Below are 22,571 nucleotides of genomic sequence, written 5' to 3'. Positions count from 1 at the left end.
TCTTACTGACTCTCACCTCTCAGCAATCCTGCGCATAGCGACGTCAGAAACTATACCTGACTCACTGCTCTCGTCAATGCCCATCAGACATCACTCCTCACACTGATTGAGTAGTTTAAAGGTAATGTTGAGAGCCCTCTTTTTCTTGTGTTTTTGTGCATACACATTAACAAGAGTTCTGTCCGTGGTGCTGAATGCACAGTGTACTTTTTCCTGCATGTAGTTCATTGCACGTTTAATATTGAAAATACCTACCAAAAGGAGAACATGGATGTGGTTTATTTCTATGCAAGTTAAAAAAAGTAGCATATCTGGACGTGATTTACAGTAGATATACAGTGGGGCAAAAAAGTATTTAGTCAGCCACCAATTGTGCAAGTTCTCCCACTTAAAAAGATGAGGCCTGTAATTTTCATCATGGGTACACTTAAACGATGACAGACAAAATGAGAAAAAAAAATCCAGAAAATCACATTGTAGGATTTTTTATGAATTTATTTGCAAATTATGGTGGAAAATAAGTATTTGGTCAATAACAAAAGTTTCTCAATACTTTGTTATATACCCTTTGTTGGCAATGACAGAGGTCAAACGTTTTCTGTAAGTCTTCACAAGGTCTTCACACACTGTTGCTGGTATTTTGGCCCATTCCTCCATGCAGATCTCCTCTAGAGCAGTGATGTTTTGGGGCTGTTGCTGGGAAACACAGACTTTCAACCCCCTCCAAAGATTTTCTATGGGGTTGAGCTCTGGAGACTGGCTAGGCCACTCCAGGACCTTGAAATGCTTCTTACGAAGCCACTCCTTCGTTGCCCGGGCGGTGTGTTTGGGATCATTGTAATGCTGAAAGACCCAGCCACGTTTCATCTTCAAATGCCCTTGCTGATGGAAGGAGGTTTTCACTCAAAATCTCAGCGATACATGGCCCCATTCATTCTTTCATTTACACGGATCAGTCGTCCTGGTCCCGATGCAGAAAAACAGCCCCAAAGCATGATGTTTCCACCCCCATGCTTCACAGTAGGTATGGTGTTCTTTGGATGCAACTCAGCATTCTTTGTCCTCCAAACACGACGATTGCTCTCTAGCAAACTTCAGACGGGCCTGGACATGTACTGGCTTAAGCACGTCTGGCACTGCAGCATATGAGTCCCTGGCGGCGTAGTGTGTTACTGATGGTAGGCTTTGTTACAAAATGATCTTGTGATCATTTTGACCCCACGGGGTGAGATCTTGCGTGGAGCCCCAGATCGAGGGAGGTTATCAGTGATCTTGTATGTCTTCCATTTCCTAATAATTGCTCCCACAGTTGATTTCTTCAAACCAAGCTGCTTACCTATTGCAGATTGAGTCTTCCCAGCCTGGTGCAGGTCTACAATTTTGTATCTGGTGTCCTTTGACAGCTCTTTGGTCTTGGCCATAGTGGAGTTTGGAGTATGACTGTTTGAGGTTGTGGACAGGTGTCTTTTATACTCAGCAAAAAAAGAAACGTCCTCTCACTGTCAACCGCGTTTATTTTCAGCAAACTTAACATGTGTAAATATTTGTATGAACATAACAAGATTCAAAAACTGAGACATAAACTGGACATAATGTGTCCCTGAAGGGGGGGGGGGGGGGCAAAATCAAAAGTAACAGTCAGCTGCATTAAGTACTGCTGTGCATCTCCTCCTCATGGACTGCACCAGACTTGCCAGTTCTTGCTGTGAGATGTTACCCCACTCTTCCACCAAGGCACCTGCAAGTTCCTGGACATTTCTGGGGGAATGGCCCTAGCCCTCCGATCCAACAGGTCTTAGACGTGCTCAATGGGATTGAGATCCGGGCTCTTCGCTGGCCATGGCAGAACACTGACATTCATGTCTTGCAGAAAATCACGCACAGAACGAGCTATATGGCTGGTGGTATTGTCATGCTGAGGGAGCAGGATGTCTTCCCTGTAATGCACAGCATTGAGATAGCCTGCAATGACAACAAGCTCAGTCCGATGATGCTGTGACACTACGCCCCAGACCATGACGGACCCTCCACCTCCAAATCGAGCCAACTCAAGAGTACAGGCCTCGGTGTAACACTCATTCCTTCGACGATAAACGCAAATCCGACCATCACCCCTGGTGAGAGAAAACCATGACGTCAGTGAAGAGCACTTTTTGCCAGTCCCGTCTGGTCCAGCGACCGTGGGTTTGTGCCCAGAGGCGACGTTGTTGCTGGTGATGTCTGGTGAGGATCTGCCTTACAACAGGCCTACAAGCTCTCAGTCCAGCCTCTCTCAGCCTATTGCGGACAGTCTGAGCACTGATGGAGGGATTGTGCGTTCCTGGTGTAACTCGGGCAGTTGTTGTTGCCATCCTGTACCTGTCCCGCAGGTGTGATATTCAGACGTACCGATCCTGTGCAGGTGTTGTTACACGTGGTCTGCCACTGCGAGGACAATCAGCTGTCTTCCTGTGTCCCTGTAGCGCTGTCTTAGGCGTCTCACAGTACAGACATTGCAATTTATTTCCCTGGCCACATCTGCAGTCCTCATGCCTCCTTGCAGCATGCCTAAGGCACGTTCACACAGATGAGCAGGGACCCTGGGCATCTTTCTTTTGGTGTTTTTCAGAGTCAATAGAAAGGCCTCTTTAGTGTCCTAAGGTTTCATAATTGTGACCTTAATTGCCTGGTCTTAACGACCATTCCACAGGTGCATATTCATTAATTTTATGGGAAATGGGAAACAGTATTTAAACCCTTTACATTGAAGATCTGTGAAGTTATTTGGATTTTTATGAATTATCTTTGAAAGACGGGGCCCTGAAAAAGGTATGTTTCTTTTTTTGCTGAGTTTATTATCCTGCTGTTCTCATGAAGAAAGCTACAACTAGGGTAACTGGTGCTCTGACTTAATTGACAGAAAGCAATGACAAGTGATTGAGTGTCAGTGGAGAACGGGAGAGAAAGAGTAAAAATAAAAGGACGACAACAGGAAGAGAGCGGTGCATGTGTCAGGGTGTGGACGGGGGTTTGGTGAGGAAGGGTAAGGGGACGGAGAGTCATGCATTTGAGCCATTCACTCAATTGATCCAATTGGGCTCGAGTGAGCAAGTAATTGAACGATCAATCTGCAAATGACAGGCCTCCATCACATAGCGCCGCATGGCGAGAGCAGTGGTCTCGCTACAGTCCCGTTGAGATGAATGGGGCTCCATCATCAGATGCAAACACCTGGTGCCGAGTTTTCAAGCAATCCCCAATAAAATAAAGCCCTATTTAGACAGAGGGACATTTTAGTGGCACAATGAGTCTCGGTATGTGCTCATATTGAGTCTCATTTGACCGGTATCACCGCCTGGAATTGCAACTGGTCGGCAACCCTACAGAGGGTAGTAAGTACATCACTGGGGCCAAGCTTCCTGCCATCCAGGACCTATATGCTAGGCGATGTCAGAGGAAGGCCCAAAGAAATTTACAAGATTCCTGTTACCCAAGTCATAGAGTGTTCTCTCTGCTACCGCATGGTAAGCAGTACCGGAGCACCAAGTCACTTTACCCCTACCTACATGTACAAATTCACACAACTAACTTGTACCCCCGCACATTGACTCGGTACCAGTACCCCCTGTTAATAGCCTCATTATTGTTATGTTATTGTAAATATAGTAAATTATTTTCTTAAAACTGCATTGTTGGTTAAGGGCTTGTAAGTAAGCATTTTACTGTAAGGTGTTGTATTCAGCACATTTTTTTAAATATATATTTTTTTAGGCAAGTCAGTTAAGAACAAATTCTTATTTACAATGACGCCGCCCCACATGCGCCACCCCACGTGACAAAAAAACATATATTTGATGCTGTGGCACTAAAGCCCCATGTCACATACAGGAAATGGATCCGATGTGATTTAAACATGTGGGAGATGGAACAATCTGGACAGATTAAATCAATTAGGGGGAAATCTCCATGAAAATGGCTTGTGGGAGAAGGCCAGTGGGGGCCATCAGTCAAACAGCTGCCTGACAGCATCCCCCCATGGGAGAATATAGTGTGGCAGTCTGGTTGCCATGTCAACTTGGAGAAAAGCGAGGCCCACTTTTCTGACAGGAGCTGCGGGGGATGAGTTTAAAACATGTGAAATTGTGAGAGAAATGGAAACCCTTAGAGCGATCTGAGGGGCTTTGCTGATACCTACAAAAGCATAAACATGATGAAGCAATATGTGACAGGGAAAGAGATCAGCTGATCGACCTCACACAGACCAATGACTGTGCACAAAGCCCTCAGAGCTGTCTAGCATCCTCCCTGTATGGACCTGACAACCCACTAGACAACTTTCTGCATAGCCTCTGACATGCAGAACAACTTCCTGTGCTGAGCGCTGTTTTGTCTGCTGCACTGTAAAATCACTTCTGCTCAATGTCAAATGCTGCATGAAAACAGTAGGCACGGAGTTCAAGCACACCGGGCTCTAATGCCACCCTGCAGGTTGTCAGAGACCAAAGGACCTGGCCGTTCTTTTTGTTGTTTTTTACACATTCCTGAGGTGACTGACAGCCATTCCACCGCAGTACCAGGCCCCTTCCATCTCCTCATGTGCCCACCAAACTGGGTGTCCAGGAAGGAGAGGGGAAGGGGATGAAGAGTGAAAACAGAGCCCCTCCCTAAGGATGGGAAGAGGAGACGGATGGAAAAAAGAGAGAGCAAGTGTCGCTCGCACGCTATCTGTGACTCAGACCTCACGCCTGAGCTGCTCCATGAAATTAGAGCTGCCCACAAGATAGACCTGGCAACACAAGGTGAGCGTGGGCAGAAAAGACAGAGAGGACAGGGAGAGACAGAGCGAGACAGCAAGGTTTAACAGCCACAGAGAGAGACGGAGAAAGAAATGTTACAGAGGATGGGAGAAGCGGGCAAAGAGGGGACTGTCTGTGTATCTCCTATTCATGAGTTTTTGCACACCTATACTCAAATTGAAGATCTTGTGATGAGGCGAGGGAAACAATGATCCAGAGAACATACGCTGAATGGAAGTTACACTGAGAAGTCCAACAACAAAAGACTGACTATGCAGTGACTTACTGAAGAGGAAGAAAAAGGTTTTGGTTGAAAAATCCAAATGAAGCTGTCAGAAGACAAATAGAAATGATCAAACATTGCTTGTGATACAAAAAGCTGAAAACAGTGTAGATGACGCAGCAGTTTGTTGTGTACTGCTGTAATTACATAATATGTACACGAGGATGTAATTACCATAGCTACCAGTATGTTGATGATTACAAACAAACACATACCTACCATGTGTTTCATCAACAGTACTACATTGTTTTATTTCCTATAACCAGCTAAGCCAATTGTAACCAAATCTAAACAAAATGTGCATTCTTCCAGATAACATATAACAATATCTGAATTACTACAGGCTACCTAGCTAGGGTAGTTCAACTGGGGTACAACTGGGGTACGACAGTTGAACTAAGCTCATAAGGCGGACTACAGGAAAAGGACGGACGAATACGCCCCCATTCACATCGAAGGGGCTGTAGTGTAGCGGGTCGGGCTGTAGTGTAGCGGGTCGGGCACGGGAATATAAGTTATATTCTTCAAGTATCAAATTGGTAGATATCCTGAATTTAGTCCAAAAATGGATGTAGCAACTGCCGATTGTCCCTTTAACTAAACCGACCGGCTCCATGGTGGTGGGAGAATACCACCCTGAACTCAAACCCTGCCACCATGCAGTTTCCTTAGGCTAGCACTGAACTAAATACATTTTTTAGCTGGAAAGGAAGAATTGCTACCTCTCTCGACATAAGACTAAGAAAGGACACACTTTCTCCGGCTAGCTTTGTGATAGCTAGATAGGCTAATAGCCCACGAAATGAACGCTCAAGACTTTCTTAGCCAATGTTGCAAGGATCAAGCTGAATTTGGCTAGCTCTCTGGAAAGCAAGCTAACCACACCAGTATTCCTTCCTACACTTTTTGCCCAAGGAATACTATTCTCGTAGCCATGGAGCCTGCTGCTAGGGAGAACCGAGCAGGGCTCCTGCTCCAGCACACCTATGTCCATGCAGGGCTAAAATAGCAGGAAAGAACACATACTCTTCGTGTATTGCCTGCTTGGTGTCTGAGCACGCTAAGGCAGAACTCGCTAACCCCGAGTCTTACGTGCACTGCAGGGACCTTCCCTCGACCACACACAGACGGCGACTGCATGCTCAACTTATGCAGCCTCTCGGACAAGGAGGAAGCAGATTTCATTGACATTCCCGTCGAGCCGAAGGAACTGTTTGGGACGGCTATTGCACCACGCGGCAAAAGTATTGAATTTCTGCGCTGCAGACCCGGGTCTACCCCTCCACGGGCCAAGGCTTTGTGGCAGTGAAAGGACAACACGCTGGAATCAGGGTTTCCCACACTGCAAAGCCCCAATGCAACAGGCAGCGAACCTACAGGGTTTCCTAAAAGAGGCAGAGGGTGGGGGAAACAGCAGTTTTCTGCAGCCACGTCTAAGTTACTAATTCCCCTGGAGGGGAAGAAGGGGCGCTCGACCTGGATTGATTATGGGACTGAATAGGAATCAGACCCTGGACAGCATTAGCAAAATAATTTGTTCATTCTTCCTGAGCAAATATGACTCCTCCACAGCACTGTGCCAGAAGGAGCCATTCACTACAGTGTGCGGTCAAGCAGCATTGAATGCTCTGTGCAACCCCACGTTTAAAAGTCTATAGTATGTGACCTATAGCCTTTACAGTCTGTACTTTACCAAAGACACTGCAGATCACATTATAGCCTGCCTATTCTGCTCCCCTATAAATCAAATCAAATGTATTTATATAGCCCTTTGTACATCAGCTGATATCTCAAAGTGCTGTACAGAAACCCAGCCTAAAACCCCAAACAGCAAGCAATGCAGGTGTAGAAGCACAGTGGCTAGGAAAAACTCCCTAGAAAGGCCAAAACCTATAACAAAGTCATGCTCAATATTCAATCTATAGAGAAAGTGAATTCTGAAATATCCCAGGAGAAAGTTTGGGCAGGAAATTATGCAAAACAGGGATAATTTGTTTGTGGTATTTTCCCCCCCGTTTCGATCTCGTCTTATTGCTGCAACTCTCCAATGGGCACGGGAAGCGAAAGTCCAGTTATGCGTCCCCCGAAACATGACCCGCCAAAACGCACTTCTTAACACCCGCCTGTTTAACCCGGAAGCCAGCTGCACCGACCAAGGTCAGCCTGCATGTGCCCGGGCCGCCACAAGGAGTTGCTAGAGCGGGATGAGCTAAGTCCCCCTGGCCAAACCCTCCAGACTAACCCAGACGACGCTAGTAGGCCAATTGTGCGCCGCCCTATGGGACTCCGGATCACAGCCAGGATCAAAGCTGGGTCTGTAGTGACGCCCCTAGCACTGTTATGCAGTGCCTTAGACAGCTGCACGACTCGGGAGGCCCTACACAGGGATTTTAACCGATATGATTAATCCCTCCCCACTGACACACAACAAATAAAAAGATAACAGTAATGTTAATTCATGCAATATTGGTTTTGAAGAATTAAACTTATAAAAACATTAAGTGAACCAGTGAGGACCCCACGTCATTCCATCTCTTTGCTCCTACCTCAAAGGCACTGAACAATTAATTCCTAAAGTGGATATGGTCAACACATCCGTCAATGAGGCCAGGGTGGCGGTGGCAGCGGGAGCTAATTAAAGATGAATTAAACATTGTGTGATGAAGGCAGGGTGGAGGCTGAGAGGGGCTTGGAAGAGAAGAGCTCTGCTGCGGCAGTCTGAGCCTCATTAATAAATGACCACAGGATAGCCCTCTGCAAACAGCCGAAACACTAGTAAACAAATGAGTCACTTGTACACTGAGGAAGCATGACACTCTAGACCCAAAATGTTACAGACCTATGTCCATCCAGCCCTGTCTTTCTAAAGACTTCGAAAGCCAAGTTAACAAACAGGTCACCGACCATTTCGAATCCCACCACACCTTCTCCACTATGCAATCTGGTTTCTGAGCTGGTCATGGGTGCACCTCAGCCACGCTCAAGGTCCTAAACGATATCATAACCACCATTGATAAAAGACAGTACTGTGCAGCAGTCTTCATCGACCTGGCCAAGGCTTTCGACTCTGTCAATCACCCCATTTTTATTGGCAGACTCAATAACCTTGGCTTCTCAAATTATTGCCTCGCTTGGTTCACCAACTACTTCTCAGATAGAGTTCAGTGTGTCAAATCGGAGGGCCTGTTGTCCGGACCTCTGGCAGTCTCTATGGGGGTGCCACAGGGTTCAATTCTCGGGCCGACTCTTTCCTCTGTGTGTGTGTGTGTGTGTGTGTGTGTGTATGCAGGCAGCGATCGGTTCAAGAGCATGCATTTAGTTTTACTAGCATTCAAGAGCAGTTGGAGGCCACGGAAGGAATGTTGTGTATATATATATACATCAAATTGATCAGAAATAAAGTGTAGACATGGTTAATGTAAATTACTATTGTAGCTGGAAACTGCTTTTTTAGTGGAATATCTACAGGCCCATTATCGGCAACCATCACTCGTGTTCCAATGGCACGTTGTGTTAGCTAATCCAAGTTTGTCATTTAAAAGGCTAATTGATCATTAGATAACCCTTTTGCATTTATGTTAGCAAAGCTGAAAACTGTTGTTCTGATTAAAGAAGCAATAAAACTGGCCTTCTTTAGACTAGTTGAGTATCTGGAGCATCAGCATTTGTGGGTTTGATTACAGGCTCAAAATGGCCAGAAACAAATAACTTTCTTCTGAGACATACATATATATATACATATATATATATATATATATATATATATATATATATATATATATATATATATATATATATATATATATATATATACACACACACACATCTCAATTATGTCGCTCTTGCTGCTGGTGATTCTCTAATCCACCTCCACGCAGACAACACCATTCTGTATACATCTGGCCCTTCTTTGGACACTTAACAAACCTCCAAAATGAGCTTCAATGCCACACAACATTCACAACTACTCTTAAATGCTAGTAAAACTAAATGCATGCTCTTGAACCGATCGCTGCCTGCATCTGCCCGCCTGACTAGCATCACTACTCTGGATGGTTCTGACATAGAATATGTGAACAACTACAAATACCTAGGTGTCTGGTTAGACTGTAAACTCTCCTTGCAGACTCGCATTAAGCATCTCCAATCCAAAATTAAATTGGGTTCCAATTTAGCAACAAAACCTCCTTCGCTCATGCTGCCAAACATACCCTCGTAAAACTGACTATCCTACCGATCCTTGACTTCGGGCGATGTCATTTACAAATTAGCCTCCAACCATCTACTCATCAAATTGGATGTAGTCTATCACAGTGCAATCCATTGTCACCAAAGCCCCATATACTACCCACCATTGCGACATGTATGCTCTCATGGGCTGACCCTTGCTACTCATTAAGCTGGTTGAGAGAATGCCAAGAGTGTGCAAAGCTGTCATCAAGGAAAAGGGTGGATACTTTGAAGAATATCAAAATATATTTTAATTTGTTTAACACTTTTTTTGGTTACTACATGATTCCATGTGTTATTTCATAGTGTTGAAGTCTTCACTATTATTCTACAATGTAGAAAATAGTGAAAATAAAGAAAATCCCTTGAATGAGTAGGTGCATCCAAACTTGACTGGTACTGGTACTGGTGATGGATAGATAGATGTATGTATACTACTGTTCAAACGTTTGGGGTCACTTAAAAATGTCCTTGTTTTTGAAAGAAATGCAATTTTTTTGTAAAATAACATCAAATTAATCAGAAATACAGTGTAGACATTGTTAATGTTGTAAATGACTATTGTAGCTGGAAACAGCTGATTTTTAATGGAATATCTACATAGGAGCACAGAGGCCCATTATCAGCAACCATCACTCCTGTGTTCCAATGGCACGTTGTGTTAGCTAACTGGCAGCTTCATCAAATAGTACCCGCAAAAAACAGTCTCATAGTCAACAGTGAAGAGGCGACTCCGGGATGATGGCCTTCTAGGAAGAGTTGCAAAGAAAAAGCCATATCTCAGACAATAAAAATAAAAGATTTAGATGGGCAAAAGAACAGACACTGGCCAGAAGACCTCTGCCTAGAAGGCCAGCATCCTGGAGTTGCCTCTTCACTGTTGACGTTGACTGGTGTTTTGCAGGTACTTTTTAATGAAGCTGCCAGTTGAGGACTTGAGGCATCGGTTTCTTAAACTAGACACACTAATGTACTTGTCCTCTTGCTCAGTTGTGCACCGGGGCCTCCCACTCCTCTTTCTATTCTGGTTAGAGCCAGTCTGCGCTGTTCTGTGAAGGGAGTAGTACTTAGCGTTGTACGAGATCTTCAGTTTCTTGGCAATTTCTCGCATGGAATAGCCTTAATTTCTCAGAACAAGAATAGACTGACGAGTCTCAGAAGAAAGTTCTTTGTTTCTGGCCATTTTGAGCCTGTAATCAAACACACAAATGCTGATGGTCCAGATACTCAACTAGTCTAAAGAAGGCCAGTTTTATTGCTTCTTTAATCAGACAACAGTTTTCAGCTTTGCTAACATAAATGCAAAAGGGTTATCTAATGATCAATTAGCCTTTTAAATTATAAACTTGGATTAGCTAACACAACGTGCCATTGGAACACAGGAGTGATGGTTGCCGATAATGGGCCTGTAGATATTCCACTAAAAAAGCAGTTTCCAGCTACAATAGTCATTTACATTAACCATGTCTACACTTTATTTCTGATCAATTTGATGTTATTTTAAATGAACAAAAAAAACAAGGACATTTCTAAGTGACCTCAAACTTTTGAATGGTAGTAGACACACAGGCGCGTACCTTTGTCACTGAAGTCGTCCACCAGTATGACCTCAGCGATGAGCTCAGGGGGAGAGCGGTTGAGCACGCTGTGTACTGTCCTGAGCAGGGACGACCAACCTTCGTTGTGGAATGGGATGATGATGCTGGTGTTGGGCAACTTCTCCCCATACAGCTTCTGTTTACAGCTAAACACACACACAAACAGGCAAATAAAATAATAAGCAACAAACAAACAGCAATTGCCAAAAAGCAAATAGAGTGGCTACTGAGGGGCTGTAGAGCAGGGTTGGTCTTCATTAAGTGTCTGAGTATGAGGATCAGTTTTAGCTTTTAAGAGCATAGTGAATAACATTACATGGCCGGATGGGAACTAATCCTAGATCACTCCTAGTGTGAGATTCTTTATGATGACAGGCCCTGGTGTTGCACAAAAGTTATCTTCTGGAGAGATCAACAATACTTTAGTATTATCATGTAGGCCTAGTATTCATGACCCACAAATGTAACCGTATGCAATGATACACAGTAATGATATATCACAATATTAGGCTATATAATATGATTACTCTATTGAAGTAATCATAGCAGATAATGAAAGCGGCAGTTTCTGGTTCATTAGTAAAAATGAGAGCTAGAGCAGAGCACTAGCCCAAATCGAATTTGTTGCAAAACATTGCGACAACTCAGACCAATTACGAGCACACCCACATTTCCTTGCAATGGAATTTAGTGGCTTCCTTCATTGGAATACTGTCACAGCGAATCAAAGACATTTAATGTATCAAGATCAGATATCCACTCTGCAATTCCGGTGGTGACAACATGACTGTCACCACGTGGGAGCGGGCCTCCAGGGCAGACAGGACCACCGATTAGATATGGGAGGAGCAGGTGTGGCCACCTCATTGGTCTAACTGACAGAGTAATGGGCCTGACAGCAGATTGTCACAGTGACACTTCAGCTGTCAGAAGGCCAAGCTCCTGCCACAGCATCCTCTTCATCATCCCTCACTTTTTCACTAAAGAGGAGAGGGTCCCAGGTCCCACAGATAGTGCTGCGAGAGACCGAAAGCGGGAGAGAGGGTGAGAAAGAGGAACAAAGAGAACGAGTGTGAGGTAGCTAATTGCTCCCTAATATGCAAAGGTGGTATACTGGGGTATTTGGAAATAGCCACAGGAGGGTTTTTTAATACGTTTAAAACAAACAAAAAAATCAAGTTTTCAAAACATTTTAATATTTGTAGCAATTGTTTTTCTAAACCCTGCAGTCAACTTGTGCAAAGCGTTAGGATATAAAGCAGATTGCGTTCTTCATTTCACACATCACATTATTTTACATTATGAAGCTTACCGTAGTTCCCCAGAACAGTTTAGCCAGTCACGTGTTTGTTAGTAAATAGCACAACAGGAGAAAAGGGGAGCAGGTGAGTCCAACTGTGTATTGATAGAGGTAGTGCTCTATACTGAAAACCAGTGTTTTTGGGATGTGCAACAAGTTATTTCATCCCCACACATTTTACCAGAGATAAATAGGCTTGCTACACCAAGAAAATTACCAGAGAAAAATACCTACATAAGTCCGAGCACTGTCTGCTGAAACTCTCATCAGAGTTTAGAAGTGCAACTTAAGTACAAAATCAGTCAGATGCCTCTTCTCTGAGCAGAATAGGCAGGCCCGTTGCCTTTGCTACTTTAGACTCCACACAGAAACCGGGTGTAGACATGCTGCTGGAAAGCCAGTACTGTTCTTCCTTCAGACAAGCATTCCTCAAAATGTTGTTTATTTGAACAATGTCTCTCATCCACATTCACTTGTAAATGTTCAAACTCACCAAAAAATGACATTTGGTAGCTCCTACCTATATACGTATAACTTTATGAATTGGATTGCCGGTCTTTGGAATTTTTTTATTTATTTTCATTTGCGCTCGTTAGCTAGCAGCTGCCATGGAAATACACTATTACTTGTGCTAATTTTAGAATTTTTGAAAGACATGTTTTTTTGCATTTGTCGCCCCCTTGTGTACTAAACAGATAATATCGAAAATCCCGGGGTGAGAGACGGACAGCATAACGATGTGAAAATGTGGATACCGCCTAACCCTACTCCCTAACCAGACTCCTTAGCAGGGCTCCTAAGGACAGAGCAAGGGAGTAGAGCAGCGTAAAAAAAATAATAGGGAAAGTGAGACGCCAGCCACAGAGCTTGGGCGAGTGACTGTGGCAGCGGGCAAGCAGTAAGCCACCGCTTCATTACACATTATTAAACAACCCACAAATTTGCCAGATCGGACCCTTAAATTCCTCTGAAGGGGCCAACGTGTCATTCCCATGGCTGTTGAAACATCAATGGGCTGCTTGGAGCGAGATGGCTAGGGACTGTAAGCAGGCAGTAACCCATTCCGCAGAGGCTCTACTCACTGAAATTAGACTATGTGAAATGTACCCAGAAGAAGCCAAAAGGCCCTGGATACTAAGACCCAGATGTCTTTATCCAACACCAATGAACAGCTTAGGGAACATAAGCTCTTCTCTACTGGCAGTTACAAGTCGTTATACAATGCATTCGGAAAGTATTCAGACCCCTGGAATTTTTCCACTTTGTTACTTTTCAGCCTTATTCTGAAAATGATTAAATTGTTTTTCCCCTCATCAATCCACAAACAATATCCCATAATGACGAAGCGAAAACAGGTTTATAGAATCTTTTGCAAATGTATTCAAAATAAATACATTACATAAGTATTCAGACCCTTTGCTATGAGACTCGAAATTGAGCATCCTGTTTCTATTGATCATCCTTGAGATGTTTCTACAACTTGGAGTCCACCTGTGGTAAGTTCAATTGATTGGACATGATTTGGAAAGGCACACAGCTGTCTATTTAAGGTCCCAAAGTCCATGTCTTAGGTCAGTTAGGATCACTATTTTATTTTAAGAATGTGAAATGTCAGAATAATAGTAGAGATAATTATTTACTTCAGCTTTTATTTCTTTCATCACATTCCCAGTAGGTCAGAAGTGTACATATACTAATTGAGTGTTTGGTAGCATTGCCTTTAAATGGTTTAACTTGGGTCAAACATTTCAGGTAGCCTTCCACAAGCTTCCCACAATAAGTTGGGTGAATTTTGACCCATTCCTCCTGACAGAGCTGGTGTAAGCGAGTCAGATTTGTAGGTCTCCTTGCTCGCACACACATTTTCTATGGGATTACATCCACAGGTACACCGCCAATTGACTTAAATGATGTCAATTAGCCTATCAGAAGCTTCTAAAGACATTACATCATTTTCTGGAATTTTTCAAGCTGTTTAAATGCACAGTCAACTTAGTGTATGTAAACTTCTGACCCACTGGAATTGTGATAGGGTGAATTATAAGTGAGATAATCTGCATGTAAACAATTGTTGGAAAAATGACTTGTGTCATGCACGAAATAGATGTCCTAAACAACTTGCCAAAGCTATAGTTTGTTAACAAGAAATGTGTGGAGTGGTTGAAAAACAAGTTTTAATGACTCCAACCTAAGTGCATGTAAACCTCTGACTTCAACTGTAGGTCAGCAATGGGGAGTTACTGCTTCCTACAAGAACACAAAACATGTAAGCTACATGTCAAGCTGTCTTTGAAGCGGTCTTTGAAAAGCCAGTCAGGTAAAAAGCTTGTGTTTACATTTTTAAAAAGGGGAAGTGTTGTATTTTCAGACAGGTAGCCTACATTGTCTAATTCTCTGTATGGTAATAATACATTTTATTTTGTAAAGTGGTAATGTAATGTACAGTCACCTATTTGGCCCATGGTGTTACAGACAAAGTAAAACAGTTATGCCATGTAGGCCTACATTAGCCAAAAAAACTGTAAGGCTACAGCTTCAGTGTTCACTGTAAATGCGCGCCGGAAGTTGCACAAAATTCTCACAACGTTTAAGTTTCCTCTCACAAGTCCAAAGATTTGATCAGTGCCCCAAAAAATTGGAAGGAACATTAATCCCGGCACAACGCCTCTCCCCATGTGACCTAATTGCTGTGTGCAAGTACTGAAATGCATGTGTAACTGATAGATGCACACACGCACATGTTAATATTTTTAAATATATAGTAAATTGTAAATTTTGTTTAGTTATGTGTCGGACCTCAGTAAGACTACCTGTTGCCATTGGCATCGGCTAATAGGGATCCTAAATCAATCAAATCTGTTGTTATTTTACATTATGAAGCTTACCCTAGTTCCACAGAACAGTTGAGCCAGTCACGGATTTGATTGTAGATACACATCAGTCAGAGCTCCGTCTGCTGATAGAATGCCTGTTAGTGAATTCTCATCGGAGTGGAGAAGTGCAACTGAAGCCCGAGATTTGTCTTAAACAGAGCTTACATTACAATAAGAAGCATTTTAAATCTGCAAGATATTTCTTATGAATTCTTTGTTTCCTGCGTGAAAAACGTAGAATTCTGCATTAACGCGACCCCTAACTTTAATTTGCTAGTTAATCTAAGTAAGTGGATGAATTAATAAAGTCAAACACGGCAGAAAGCTGTGACAAGTCAAATCCCTTTGGATTCGTTATTTGTACAGATGCCACCATCTTGATTTCCTTGCGTTTTTTCTCCTCTTCGTTCTCAGCCCATCTTCTCCTCTCAGAGCAGAACAGGCAGGTTTATTGCCCTAGCGACTCCAGACATACACAGCGTGTAGCCTACACACGCTGCTCCAGAGCCAGTACGGTTCTTCCTTCAGACAAGCATACTTGTAATTTGCACAATGTTGCTTGTTCACAGTCGCTGTAAAATGTCCAAACTCACCAAAAATGACATTTGGTAGCTCCTACCTGTATATGTATAACTTAATGAGCTGGATTGCCCATCTTTGCAATTAGTTTATTTTCGCTTGCACTCGATAGCATATTTAGCTAGCAGCCTCCGTTGACATTCACTATTACCTGTGCTAATTTTGTTAGAAATCTGATATTTATACATTGGGCAGCTATTTTTTTATTTTTTTTATGTGCCCCCTTGTGTACTAAGCCGGTAATACCGTATATATCCCAGTATGAGAGGAGGACGGTATGAAAATATGGATACCGCCCAGCCCTAAAATCAGATTATCATCTGAAATCAAGATACCTGACGGGACTTTTCATAAATGCAGAAAATCTAACAAAATAAACGTTCTACCACAGTGCCCATGTTATTTTTGTGAAGACCATTTGGTTTGGAGTTTGGACGAAGTTTCTATGTGAAAACTATTTATGCTGAACAAAAATATAAATGCAACATGCTAAGTGTTGGTCCCATGTTTCATGAGCTGAAATACAATATTCCAGAGATTTTCCATGTGCACAAAACTCTTATTTCTCTCTAATTTTGTGCACAAATTTGTTTACATCCCTGTTAGTGAGCATTTCTCCTTTGCCAAGATAATCCATCCACCTGACAGGTGTGGCAAAGTAGCTGATTAAACAGCATGCTCACCACGCAGGTGCACCTTGTGCTGGGGATAATTAAAGGCCACTCTAAAATGTGCCGTTTTGTCACAAAACACAATGCCACAGATGTCTCAAGTTGAGGGAGTGTGCAATTGGCATGCTGACTGCAGGAATATCAACCAGAGTTCTTCACAGATAATTGAATGTTAATTTCTCTACCATAAGCCACCTTCATTGTTTTAAAGAATTTGGCAGTAAGTCCAACCGGCCTCACAACCGCAGACCATGTGTAACTACGCCAGTCCAGGACCGCCACATCCGGCTTCTTCACCTGCAGGATCATCTGAGACCAGCCACCTGGACAGCTGATGAAACTGATTAGTATTTCTGTTTATAAAAAAAAAAAGCTATTTTGTGGGAAAAACTCCCAAGTGATTGCAACAACACATCATCAATAGGGTAAAACTAACCTGTCTCACGACGGTCTAAACCCATCTCGCCCATCTCACGTTCCCTATTAGTGGGTGAACAATCCAACGCTTGGTGAATTCTGCTTCACAATGATAGGAAGAGCCGACATCGAAGGATCAAAAAGCGGCGTCGCTATGAACGCTGGGCCGCCACAAGCCAGTTATCCCTGTGGTAACTTTGACACCTATGCCCCCCCAGGACTACCCATGTCTGCACTACTGCCCAGTTAAGTCCATAGATTAGGACCTAATGAATTTATTTCAACTTCCAGAACTCACTCGCGCATAAGAGGGATGCTTGCACTAACGGTACTGGCCCATGCACTGATCAAATACACCACTGGAACTCTGATTAAGATGTTCACATGTACTAATAATTTGAAAGACTGCTCAGAAAACAAGGTGCTTTATTTGGCGTACACTTACTTCGATTCTGACCTTACACCGATTAAGATAAGAAGAATAAGGTGTTTAGATGACTAATGCCATACTAGGCCTTCTGCCACAATCAGTTTAATATTAAATGATTCGTGTGCATATACAGTGGGGCAAACAAGTATTTAGTCAGCCACCAATTGTGCAAGTTCTCCCACTTAAAAAGATGAGAGAGGCCTGTAATTTTCCATCATAGGTACACTTCAACTATGACAAATAAAATGAGAAGAAAAAAAATCCAGAAAATCACATTGTAGGATTTTTTATGAATTTATTTGCAAATGGAAAATAAGTATTTGGTCAAAAACAAAAGTTTATCTCAATACTTTGTTATATACCCTTTGTTGGCAATGACAGAGGTCAAACGTTTTCTGTAAGTCTTCACAAGGTTTTCACACACTGTTGCTGGTATTTTGGCCCATTCCTTCATGCAGATCTCCTCTAGAGCAGTGATGTTTTGGGGCTGTTGCTGGGCAACACGGACTTTCAACTCCCTCCAAAGATTTTCTATGGGGTTGAGATCTGGAGACTGGCTGGGCCACTCCAGGACCTTGAAATGCTTCTTACGAAGCCACTCCTTCGTTGCCCGGGCGGTGTGTTTGGGATCATTGTCATGCTGAAAGACCCAGCCACGTTTCATCATCAATGCCCTTGCTGATGGAAGGAGGTTTTTACTCAAAATCTCACGATACATGACCCCATTCCTTCTTTCCTTTACACGGATCAGTCGTCTTGGTCCCTTTGCAGAAAAATAGCCCCAAACCATGATGTTTCCACCCCCATGCTTCACAGTAGGTATGGTAGGTCTGGATGCAACTCAGCATTCTTCTCCAAAAAGTTATATTTTGGTTTCATCTGACCATATGACATTCTCCCAATCTTCTTTTGGATCATCCAAATGCTCTCTAGCAAACTTCAGACGGGCCTGGACATGTACTGGCTTAAGTAGGGGGACATGTCTGGCACTGCAGGATTTGAATTCCTGGCAGCGTAGTGTGTTACTGATGGTAGGCTTTGTTACTTTGTCCCAGCTCTCTGCAGGTCATTCACTAGGTCCCCCCGCGTGGTTCTGGGATTTTTGCTCACCGTTCTTGTGATCATTTTGACCCCACGGGGTGAGATCTTGCGTGGAGCCCCAGATCGAGGGAGATTATCAGTGGTCTTGTATGTCTTACATTTCCTAATAATTGCTCCCACAGTTGATTTCTTCAAACCAAGCTGCTTACCTATTGCAGATTGAGTCTTCCCAGCCTGGTGCAGGTCTACAATTTTGTTTCCGGTGTCCTTTGACAGCTCTTTGGTCTTGGCCATAGTGGAGTTTGGAGTGTGACTGTTTGAGGTTGTGGACAGGTGTCTTTTATACTGATAACAAGTTCAAACGGGTGCCATTAATACAGGTAACGAGTGGAGGACAATAGGAGCCTCTTAAAGAAGAAGTTACAGGTCTGTGAGAGCCAGAAATCTTGCTTGTTTGTAGGTGACCAAATACTTAATTTCCACCATAATTTGCTAATAAATTCATTAAAAATCCTACAATGTGATTTTCTGGATATTTTTTTCTCATTTTGTCTGTCATAGTTGAAGTGTACTTATGATGAAAATTACAGGCCACATTTTTTTAAGTGGGAGAACTTGCACAATTGGTGGCTGACTAAATACTTTTTTGCCCCACTGTAAATATACTCAATAGCTTATGAGGAAAGTAGCTACATCTTCAAATATGAATGAAATACACCTTCCACTTAATGCTCAAATGCATTTCGTATCATCAGGAGCATGTGAAACAACTAGAGCCCAACCCCCATGTGATTTTTTCCCCCGATTCCCATTTTAGGGAGGCAAAAGTCACCGATTACCGATATATCTGCCGATATTTTGTTTTAGGGGTGGAATGAAAAAACAGACCTAGGTTTATACAACTTTTGTGTGAAAGGATTAAACAGATATTCTGAATGATGCTTTCAAGAAAATATAAAAATGTACTGAATGAGAACATTTTATTTGTGGTTTACAGGATTTCCACCAAAAATAAACTAGATCCTCTATATGCTAAACCACCACAAAGGGTCACTGGCCAGATTGATTTAAACAAAGTAAATCTGAAACTGCAGTTCACAAATGTGACCAGATTCAGGAAACTAGGCGTATGTAGAATGTCACAACTTAACAGGAGAGCCGTTTGAATGTCAAAATTATTTATTTATCAAAATGCGTTTTTGGGCAGAAATGTCTTCCTGAACATGTGAACTTTCATGTGCCTTAATAACACACTCGTATGCCATCTGTAAATACAAATACAATTGTTAAATTACGAGCCTTTTTGGTTAAGCCAAAGAAAGAGCTGCCAACCTTCCCCACTAGCCATTATTGGCTGAGATAATGAGTGGGCTGGACATGCCGAGAGAGGAGTTCGGATTGGTCTGCCATAGAAGCTTGTCAGTCTGTGTGGTAATCCTATCAAATGATGATTACATTTTTTTATTGTGTAGTGGAGGTGCATACGTGTGGCTCTCCACTTTCTGGAGGATCAAGTTTTGAAAATCAGCGGAATTAGAGTATGATAGCTAAAGAGATGGAGGCACCACCGGCCTCCGGATTTCATCTTCAAATTAAGGGCAACCGTGGTATGGCATTCCTGACAGGGAGACGTGTCCACGCACGATGATGTATACAGGTAAGATAGCTAGCTAACGCTAGACTAACGTTACATTCAGATATTACAGGTTTTCTAATTTTGACAGAGTGGCTTCATTTCAAGCTAACGTTAGTTGGCTGGTTCCCTACATGACGTTATTATTAGTTTCCCAGAGACGTTTGTTGTAGCTAGCTAACATTGAACATGGTTGGTTAGCTCCCAGCACTGTGGCATGGTTGGCACTGTTTATTGTTTAACTAGCTAACGTTGGCTGGCTGGCTCGTTAGCTAATGTTACGTTGTGACGTGTGTACAACACCCATTGAATATGCCTGCACAAAAGCGCAATTAAATTGTTGCCAGCAGAGCTGGTTAGGCTGTTTTCATGTTATCCAGAGGTAAACAAATCATCAGCCAGAGCGTCAAGTGTGCACTTCGAGAGCGAAACGAGATGGGTAAGGGTGTGAATGATGCTGAATGGGTGTAGACAAAGAAGAGCTCTTCACTAGATAGCAAAACATTTAAAAGACAATTTTCTCAAAAGTGAGTTTACAAGTTGATCAACTTTCAAAGCAGAATTACTTCCCCGTTGTTCCTCAAATGCCGTGTATGATATACCATTTTGTAGCCGAGTCTACTTTTATATAACGTAAAAAACACCACTTCAAATGTTGTTACATAAGACCAAATCCAGGTGGTGAGTCACAAATAAACATTGAAAAGCAGTACCATGTCGTTCAGAACGTCACCACTAGGTGTCTTCATCAGCATTTTTCTAGAGTAGATTTACTACAGTATTTACAGTCAAAGGTTATGTAAACTAACACTTTATGGCAACCTCTCAATGAGTGTATGTTACAACAAAGGTTAGCTGTTCATTACGACAATGTTTTCTTAACTCCTCATGAATGCAAGCCATGGCCCTGAATGAGAGCTGCGACAACTGTCTTGCTTTTTGCAGATAGCATATTTTGGAAAACTAACTAAATAAGCCCACTGTCTAAAATAAATAGGCCCAGACAGTAATCGTGTTATTTTTGAATCATGGACGAGTGTTCACTTTTGCGCCAGTCCAGTGTTAGAATATAAGTAGCACAGATTGCTAGCTAGGCTAACTACCTTGCTGGCTAGAATGCTAAGCTAATGTTAACTAAGTGAGAATGTGATGAAGACAGGGCTGGCTGCTTGGTGAAGTGTACTTTTGATTATTTACATATTCAAATACGCGGACTACGGCAAGCTACTCACCGTCAAACCACCATGCAGACTCTCTCTCACGTTGTTACTTAGGGCTTAATTATGTTCAATGAGCAACTCAGAGCGCCCTCTTCAGGCAACCATTGAATTTTTTTTTAAATGAGCGCAAATGAGCAGACGTATTTGTTTAGGTGTATATAATATCAATGCTTTATCAGTGGAATAAAGACAGATACAAATATTTTTGTGAAAGTCTAATGTTGGCCGATAATATCTGTCAACTGATCGGGCCCAAGAACCAATGGTGACTAAACTATACTTGTCCTTTCGAAGGAACGTGGAGTTGACAAGCTGGGTAAGTAAAAGAGAAACACGCACTCACTTTGGGTGCCGGATGTCTGCGACAGAGCGGTTGAGGGAGATCCTATCGCTGACATAGATGTTGAACCCATTCTCCCTGTAGGCCTGGTCCACCCGGTCAGTGTCCGTCAGAGGAAAGGGCTTACCCTGCTCCCCGTTACCTACACACGCACGCACGCGCAGAGAGAACAGAATAGACATGAGTGCAAAGATAATGTCAACTTAGGTTGAAATGCCTTGGTCCATCCATCTGTTGTCATGTTCTAGCCAGTAATGATCTGCTTTTCTCTGACAGACAGTGAAAGTACCTGGACTTAGTGTCAGCTAAAATCCCTTCTTCTGTCTGAGGTACAGTACCTGCTGAATGAACCATAAGGACATTGGAAATGTCTTGCAGTCTGTCGACAACATCAGTTTTAAATGGCCTACAGTGTTAGAATCAAAACCATTGAAAATCTCATGTTCCTACAAACATATAATGCCTTGTGTGGAATCATTTGTTATTGCAGTATAGTTGTGGGCTTCAAACCTTAAACTAAAAGGGGAGTGTGTGCGAGGGATTTCCTGAAGTTCTGTCCTACCAGAGCGAGCAGCATCTCTCCTGATTGCCTCGTAGTCATGCCAGTCCTTCCTCCGCATGCCGTCCCACCCCACCTGGGCATCCTTCTGGGGCCGGACGTTTTCTCCCTGCCAAAACACACAGGAACAGAGGGTCAAACATCAGGACATACACCCACACACAGAGGGAATCACACACATACAGTACAGAGGGTCAAACGCATCCACGCATGCAGCACACACACCAGGAACAGAGGAAGATATCAGGACACCTCACTAACCAGCAACCCTTATACCAGAGCCTGTGAGGCTTGATGCTCAAGTAGCTATATTAGTAGGTCTACATCACATTGAGAGCATATTCATGAACATAACCATACAAGGAAATAAACAGTTGCCCATTACCCAACAGCAGAGAATCTTGCAAACACACAACCATTACCAATAGTCATTATGGGATTTTTTTTGCCATCAGTTATAATTAAATGTAAGAGCTGGTGCTGCTATGCTGGTCAGCATTTTTCAGAGGTTTGAGAACTGTTCTTATGAGAGCAGAGCAGAAGTGGAAAATGGGAATGAAGGAACTCAAGTATGGAAAAACTCATTCGACTTTAACACTAGAACTGGCATAGGCCAATGGCC

The 22,571-nt window shown here is 42.9% G+C and overlaps 1 protein-coding gene across 1 annotated transcript in view; it reads right to left on the bottom strand.

Moving 5' to 3' along the window:
- Nucleotides 1–22,571, bottom strand: part of LOC139419497 (polypeptide N-acetylgalactosaminyltransferase 10-like) — a 90,392-nt gene that overhangs the window by 38,718 nt on the left and 29,103 nt on the right. Inside the window, exons 2-4 of the mRNA XM_071169453.1 lie at nt 21,953–22,058; nt 21,394–21,532; nt 10,866–11,032 (exon numbers count right to left, since the gene is read on the bottom strand). Of these exons, the coding sequence (XP_071025554.1) occupies nt 10,866–11,032; nt 21,394–21,532; nt 21,953–22,058 (412 nt within the window). The remainder of the gene's footprint in view (nt 1–10,865; nt 11,033–21,393; nt 21,533–21,952; nt 22,059–22,571) is intronic.

This window comes from Oncorhynchus clarkii, chromosome 10, assembly GCF_045791955.1.
Source record: "Oncorhynchus clarkii lewisi isolate Uvic-CL-2024 chromosome 10, UVic_Ocla_1.0, whole genome shotgun sequence".
Classification (NCBI taxonomy): Eukaryota; Metazoa; Chordata; class Actinopteri; order Salmoniformes; family Salmonidae; genus Oncorhynchus; species Oncorhynchus clarkii.
This window is presented reverse-complemented; position numbering and strand designations above follow the sequence as displayed.